The sequence below is a fragment of the Acomys russatus genome, chromosome 7, assembly GCF_903995435.1.
Source record: "Acomys russatus chromosome 7, mAcoRus1.1, whole genome shotgun sequence".
In the NCBI taxonomy this organism is placed as follows: Eukaryota; Metazoa; Chordata; class Mammalia; order Rodentia; family Muridae; genus Acomys; species Acomys russatus.
Genome location: NC_067143.1, coordinates 35,205,094 through 35,212,793, shown reverse-complemented (window position 1 = coordinate 35,212,793; position 7,700 = coordinate 35,205,094). Strand labels below are relative to the sequence as shown.

The following is a 7,700-nucleotide window of genomic DNA, read 5'->3' as shown; positions in this document are numbered from 1 at the left end:
GGAAGAGGACGGCGTCCGGAAAGGGACATTTAAGAACAGGAGGCACAGAGTTAAATTTTTTACAACATTCTTTTATTTGTGTGAGTGTGAGGGAGAAAGTGTATGCGTGTGTGCATGCCTGCCATGTGTGTACGGGTGCCTGCAGAAAGAGGGAACCTTACATCCTTGAAGCTGCGGTTCTGAGCCGCCAGGCGTGAGTGCTTTGAGCCGAACTCCTGTCTTCCGTTGGAGCAACAAGCGCTCTTAACCGCTTAAGTCCTCTCCGTCCCTATTAGTGACCAGAGGGTAGTTTTCCTTCGATAAAGGGATTATTTCTTGTTAACTGTTTATTCGTTAAACTCCAGATCCCAGAAAGGGATACATGTTAAGGGTACAACTGGGTTTCGACAAGTAGAAATTGGGCCCTTCTTTTAAGTGTGCAGAGCGCTGACTGCTGGAGCCCCGGGTGTTTATGTAGCCTCCAACTATACAGTGCTTGGCTTCCTAGCAATAGAAGTCAGATGCGAGTTTGAGCCTTGTGAGAGAAATGAATGTGTTGGACTATGAAAGTTATGGCTTATCAGCTGTGACCCTTGGATGTTGGAGTTTTGACTTGTTTATGGCCATTATGGGGAAAATGAATAAACTGGCGACACATTCATGCTACAAAACGGAATAAATTGAAGAGGCAAAATACCGGGATGGAGAGATGGCTCAGCGGTTAAGAGCACTGACTGGTGCAGAGAACTCGAGTTCAAATCCCAGAACCCACATGGCAGCTCACAACAGCCTGTAACTCCAAGATCTGACACCCACAAGCATTCATGCAGGCAAAACACCAATGTGTATAAAATAAGATATATACATATATGTGTGTGTGTGCGCTTTTTTAAAGAGGCAAAATATCGAAGTATCCTGACAGTGGTGGCTCATGCCTTTAATTCTAGCCCTTGGGAAGCAGAGACAGGTGAATTTGGGATCTGGTCTATAGAGTGAGTTCCAGGACCACCTGGCTACAAGGAGAAACCCTGTCTAGAAAAAAACAAACAAACAAACAAAAAAAAAAAAAAAAAAAAAAAAAAAAAAACCACAGAAGTACATCTGTATAGTGCTATTTACATCGACTTTTCAAATTTTTATTTTTAATTATTATTTTTGTTTTGTTTTTTTCAAGACAGAGTTTCTCTGTGTTATCTTACTTGTCCTAGACTCATTTTGTAGACCAGGCTGGCCTCGAACTCACAGTGATCCGCCTGCCTCTGCCTCCTTAGTGTTGGGATTAAAAGTGTGCACCAGCACACCTGGCCTTACACAGACCTTTTGTTTTGAGACAAGGTCTCATTATGTAGGCCATGCTGCTGCAGACAGAAATTGACTGAGGAAATACATAAATGAAGAAATAATGGTGGAAAGGGTAAAAAAATGTTTTAAAGAAGACAAAGGCAGTCTGGCATCTTGACAGACGTTTGTAACCCCAGCCCTTGAATGTCAACAGGAGGATCAGAAGTTCAAGGCTACTTTGGGCAACATGGCCTGGTGTACATAGTTCCAGTACAGCTGGCGCTATAGAGATCCTATCTCAAAAAACGAAAACAAAACAAAACCCCAGTCAACTACAAAAGGGAGAACAGTCTGACTCAAACTACTTATACTAAAAGGTCCAGCCTCCTAAACCAGTAGGCCAAGGAACTTGAGAGGGATTATGCTAGATTGTGAATCCCCACCAGCCTATGGAGATTGCGGGCGGCAATTTCTCATGTTCACCCTCTGGCACCAGGTCAGCATCCTAGTCACCGCTGCCTTCTCTCCTTGCTGGTGCCCTTTTCTCGGCTTCCTTCTTTTTCCCTAGTCTCTCGGATTTGTTAACCTATTCCTCACAAAGGGTCAAAGGACTTAAGGAACATACCAACCAAATGTGGTATTAATGGGCATGAATCCTTTTAGGAAACAAACCAATGGGGCAAGTTATAAAATAGACTAGGGCTGGGTATGCACGCCTTTAGTCCCAGCACTGAGGAGACAGAGGCAGGAGGATCTCTGAATTCAAGGCCAGCCTGGTCTACAAAGGGAGTCCAGGATAGCCAGGGCTACACAGAAAAAAACCTTTCTTGAAAAAACCAAAAACAAAAATCAAAAAACAAAAACCAGACTGGGAGGTTCAATCTCCAGCATCATTACAATAATAAATAAAGTTAAAACAAAGATGAACAAAAACAGGCCTGAGCTTCAGGAGTTCAAGTTTCGGTGAGTTTCGGATTGTTTTTAATTTTGGTTTTTGCAAGACAGGGTTTCTTTGTGTAATAGAGCCCTGCTTTGTAGACCAGGCTGGCCTCAAATTCACAACGATCTGCCTGTGAATGCTGGGACAAAAGCACGCACCACCACGCCTGGCAGGAGTTCATGTTTTATGTTGGCCTCTACCTGGTCTCACACCCTCTTAGCGAAGTTGATGTCTGACAGACACAGTGAGGCAAAGAAGTGCCTTGAGATGCCTTCACCCACATGTTCCTTCCTTACAGTAGCAAAGTGTGCCTCTGTGGTGCAGCTAATGTCCACTTGTGTTGTGTCTGCCAATCAACTTGCTGAGGTCTTCAGCCCTGAGGCAGCATTCCAGCTCAAGTGAGACTTCCTCCACCAGACATGGCGATGGTGCTACCTCATTGTTGCTTGGTGAAAACAGCACAGCCTCAAAACAGGGACTCATGAAATCCTATAACCACAGCTCAGTGAATACAGAACTGGAATTGTACAATCTCCGGTTCCAGTGTCCCAGCCTAGGCTGTTTCCAAACACCAGTGAGTCAGGACCTGAGACGCTAGGATCCAGCAGAAAAGGTCAGTTTGGAAGCTTAATTGTCTTAGCTGAGGTCTGGGTGGGTAAGAAGGCGGGAACCTAAAGGCAGTGTTTGCCACCACAGGAGATTCGCTTACTGTTAGAAAGTCCTTCAGTCGTCTCTTGACAAACCAATACTAAGGTGTGGTGGTGGTCGGGAACAGGGATAGATGCACAGCAGCCCTCTTTCTTTCACGGGGTCTTCATTCAAAATGAGGGAAGGTGAAGGATGATGGTATTGATTTCCCCAACCACAGAGAGTAAGGGTAAGGGCACAGAAGGGGAAGAGAGCTGCTTTAGACTGGGTGGCTGGGGAAGCCTCTCTAGGGAGATGACATCACAAGCCAGCAATCCCAGCACTTCCACGGCTGAGAAAAAGGATTGCTGTTTCAGGCCAGCCTGGGTTAACAAGACCTCTATTTCGAAAACAAAAGACAGCAATCAATATCACCAGTTACCAACCATGTCTGATAGCTAGACTCTAATAAATGGTAATGTCAAAGTTGGGATGTCCAGGCTTAAGTGCCAACCTAATTTGGGAGTACCAACTTTACCTAGAGAGGTGTTGAAGTAAGGCATGGGTGAAGCTTACTGGAGTCTCCTTGCTGAAGTGCTTCATCTCCTACTAGAACTTTCACAGTCTAACGCCTAAGACAATCAGCCATTACGCCACATCACAACACACTGCTAGAATAGAGGCTTTGGTTCAAGCTCCAGAACTGTCATTTGCCAGGAGCCATCTCAGGCCTGAGTGCAGGGGCTGAGTTCCTGTGTACTCCAGCGTCTTCTGCATCTTCAGGAGAAGCCTGGCATGACTGGGCTATCAAAGTACAGCTTAACTTGAGCATGTAGTTTGGGACTCTATGTTAGGATCTCAACCATCAAAGTTTAAAGGCTTTGTTTCAAAACTGCTTTGCTTGCTCCTAAATCGTTTTCAAAAGACCAGCAATTCAAAGAGTCCAAGTTCTGGTTGCCATGGAAGCATGGCTCAGCAGGTACAGGTATTTGCTACCAACCTGAGTTCTATTTCCAGGACATACATGGTGGAAAGAAAAAACCAATTGCTACAAGCTGTCTTATGACATCAACATGTGCACTGTGGCACACAATCTAATTTTAAAAGTAAAAAATAATTTATGGTTGGTAGCAGTGGTGCACACATTTAATCCCAGCACTCAGGGAGGCAGAGGCAGGCGGATTGCTGTGAGTTCAAGGCCAGCCTGGTCTACAAAGCAAGTCCAGGACAGCCAAGGCTACACACAGAAATCCTGTCTCAAAAAAAAAAATTTTTTTTTCTTTTGTTGGTTAGGCTTCTTCTGGTGCTATCTACTAAAATTCAATTTAATGACAAAGATTTTCAAGTAAATCCTGTCCCAAAGAGCACCAAGCAACAAACTACTACATTTTACTTTATTTCTCACATAAGGAAACCTATTGATTAAATAGTTCAAGAAGAGTTAATTTTCAGTTATCAAGAAGGAAGCCAAGAATGGTGGCACACGCCTTTAGTCCCTGCACCTAGGAGACAGAGGCAGGCGGATCTGTAAGTTCGAGGCTGGCTCGGCCTACCAAATGAGTTCCAGGGTTACACAGAGAAGAAAAATAAATAAATAAATAAATAAATAAATAAAAAAGAGAGAAAGAAAAGAAAGAAAGAAATGAGGCCAGGAGGCAAGCTTTCAATTTCCTCCCACCACAGTACCACAGAAACTCATGACAACACTCTGTTGGTTCTCAACAGAGACCAAGCAACAAGGCTGAATGGGGAGATGCACAGGAGTCTGCTGGGACTTCTCAACCCACATCCTCGCCTCATCAGTTCTTATTCCAAAGTGGCCCATCGTGTGCAGAAATGCTGGCAGCTTCAAATCTACTTGCCCAGCTGTGTCAAGGCATCTCTGAAAGCCAAGCCCAGGCTCAAATTCTGTAGAGGAAGTTTCCATTGCTGTCAAAGAACTCACGTCCCCTCTGTACTACTTTGCTGCTGAAGTTCTGGTCACCTGGCTCCCCAGCCTTCAACTCTTCTAGCGTCTCAACACTTGGCCGTCTGTCACTGTCCGCTCTCCTGGTGGCCCCAGAATCACTGGTGGTGTCTTTCTGAAGCTCTCTCTGATGACCCAAGGCTGTAGCGGTGGACACCAAGCTTTCTTCCCAGCCTTGGATTCGTTTATTCTTTTCTTCCTGTCTCCTCTGTGCATCCGAACTGGGAATGTTCGACCTCCCCACTTTCAAAGCCGTGCTGTGACCCTGGCTTTTAGAGGAGACTGCATCCCCTGGCATGAGCAGAGGGCCGGATACAGAGCGACCTTCGCTGAGTAGCTTCAAGCTGTCTTCAGAAACGGGCAGCTGCCCAACCACTCGGGTAAACCCAGCTTTTTTCAGCACCTTTTGATCTTGCTTTAGTTTCTGCTCTAATGTGGGAACAAACTTACTTTTTAAAACCCTTCTGATAACATCCGTGCTGACATTAAAGCCTTCTGCCAACCTGGGAACTGACCAGGACTCTGCAACTTCCTCATGTAAATACCTACAGGAGAAAAACAGCACTTTTTCAAATTGCCATTAAGTCTCCAACAAAAAGAGATGAATTGATAATGCGAATGACAAGTAAAAATAGCATAGAAAAACTCAAGCATAAGCTGGGCATGGCAGCGCATATCATCCATCCCAGCACTCAGGAGGCAGAGGCAAGCGGATCTCTGTGAGTTCGAGGCCAGCCTGGTCTACAAAGCAAGTTCCAGGATAGCTCTGGCTGCCCTCAAATTCATTAGGTAGGGCTGGAAAGATGGCTCAGAGGTTAAGAGCACTTCCTGCTCTTCCAAAGGTCCTGAGTTCAAACCACATGGTGGCTCAAACCATCTGTAACGAAATCTGTTGTCCTCTTCTGGCCTGCAGTTGTTACATGCAGGAGAAGAGTGTATACATAATAAACAAATACATCTAAAAAAAAATTCACTATGTAGACCACAAGGGCTTTCATAGAGATCCACCTATTACCTCTGTCCTACTCGTCAGTGGTGGGATTACAGTTGTAATAGACCAAACTCAGATTAAATAGGAATTAAAAAAAAAAATACTGTGTGTGTGTATTCATGTGTAGAGGGTACATGTATGTGTGTCTTGGTGCACAGAGGTCAGAGGACAATCTCTAATGTTGGTCTTCTGACATTTTCTACCCTTTTGAGACTGGGTCTCTCATTGGCCTGCAACCTCACTGTGTAGGCCTTCAAGATGCAGGGATATGCCTTGTCTCTGCTTCCCACCTCACCACTGCTGGAATTACACGAAAAATTTAAGAACCCTTTCAAGCAATAGTGGTGGCTGGCTCAATGTAATCCCAGCATGTGGGAGGCAGAGGCAGAAGGTCAGGCTAACCTGATCTACAGAGTGGCCTTGTCAAGAAAAATAAATAATAAAATCAAAATCCAGGCGAGTTGGCACATACCTTTAATCTCACATACTGCCCTCAGAGGGCAGAGGCAGGAGGATCAGGAATTCAAGGCTGTCCTTGGCTACAAACCAACTGTCCATAATGGTAACATACTAAATCCGAGCTGGGTGTGTAGTTAGAAGGTAATGACCTTGGCGGACCCTAAGCGAGGGCCCTGAGCACCCACATGGCAGCTAAGAACTGTCTGTAATTCCAGTTCCAGGGAATCCGACACCATCACACCAACATGCATACATGAAAGCAGAACACCAATATAATAAAATAATGATAAAGAAAAAAAGAATCTATAAGGGGAAAATGGGAGGGAGGGAGGGAGGAATGGGAGGATACAAGGGATGGGATAACCATTGAGATATAATATGAATAAATAAAATGTATTTTTAAAAAAGAATCTATGGCATTTCTATTTAAAAGTTGATAGCATGTCGGGTGGTGGTGGCGTACACCTTTAATCCCACCACTTCGGAAGCAGAGGCAAGTGGATCTCTCTGAGTTTGAGCCAGCCTCGTGTACAAAGTGAGTCCAGGGCAGCCAAGGCGAAAAACCAAAAAAAAAAAAAAAAGGGGGGGGTGGAGGGAACCAAAACAAAAACAGGCGATAATAGTAAAATCTTCAAAAGGTAAACTCCACTTTGTAAACAATTACCGGATCTGCTCTATAGCTTCCCATGTCAATGTCCTGGGTGGCGCACCTGGAGCCTCCATTTGCCTTCGAATTTTCTGGAATCGCATTGCTTTTTTCTGTCGTTTCAGAGCGCTGGGGGAAAGAACCAATAGCAGAAGGCATGCGCGAAAGCAAGACCGGGGTTTAAAGTGTCTCGGACTAAATCAGGGAGCCCGGCCCTCTTGCCTGCCCGCAGAGACAGCCTGGCCACGTCGGCCAGGTTAAAGCACTCTCTGTACACGCCCCAGAAACCCAACATCTATACCTGACTGTAAGCTTGCCTAACTCTCTAAGGGAAGTGAACCGTCACTAGCAAGGGGACCTGAGGTCTCAAGGAAGGTGACCCTTTGCCCCTGCACCTGCGCCCTGGACAACGGGTGAGGAGAAACTTAGAGCAGAATGCCCGTAGCTAGGCGGCACGAAGCCTAGCTTCAGGCTGAGGGCCGCCCACGGAGCAGGTACCTCTCCACCTCCTGGAGCTCCCGCTCCTCCGGCTCCCAGTCGGAATCGGGGTCCGGCTCGCGGTTGACGGAGCCCGGGCCCGCCACGCCCTGGGTCGCGAACCCACAGCGAGCGGCAGCAGCGCGAACACGAGGCAACAAGAGACTCAGGGAAAGCGCCATTGGAACGCGAGACAGTGCTCTACAGCGCGCGACAGGAAAACACCGGAAACGAGAGGGCGGGCCCGGAAGCAGAAAGACCCGGAAGTTAGGCGGTGGGAGTAGGAGCGGGGAGGGTGCTGGGCTGCGGGTGCTGTCTCTGTACTGTCCAGTTG

At 46.3% G+C, this 7,700-nt stretch overlaps 1 protein-coding gene across 1 annotated transcript; it reads right to left on the bottom strand.

Annotated features, from left to right (window-relative positions):
- Window positions 1–4,547: 4,547 nt before the first annotated feature.
- Ngrn (neugrin, neurite outgrowth associated) lies at window positions 4,548–7,586 on the bottom strand. The gene is made up of 3 exons (XM_051148784.1): window positions 7,388–7,586; window positions 6,908–7,018; window positions 4,548–5,338 (listed from the first exon to the last, which is right to left on the bottom strand). Exons 1-3 carry the CDS (start codon window positions 7,546–7,548, stop codon window positions 4,729–4,731), a joined length of 882 nt encoding a protein of 293 aa, XP_051004741.1. The 5' UTR covers window positions 7,549–7,586; the 3' UTR covers window positions 4,548–4,728.
- Between the last annotated feature and the right edge of the window lie 114 nt (window positions 7,587–7,700).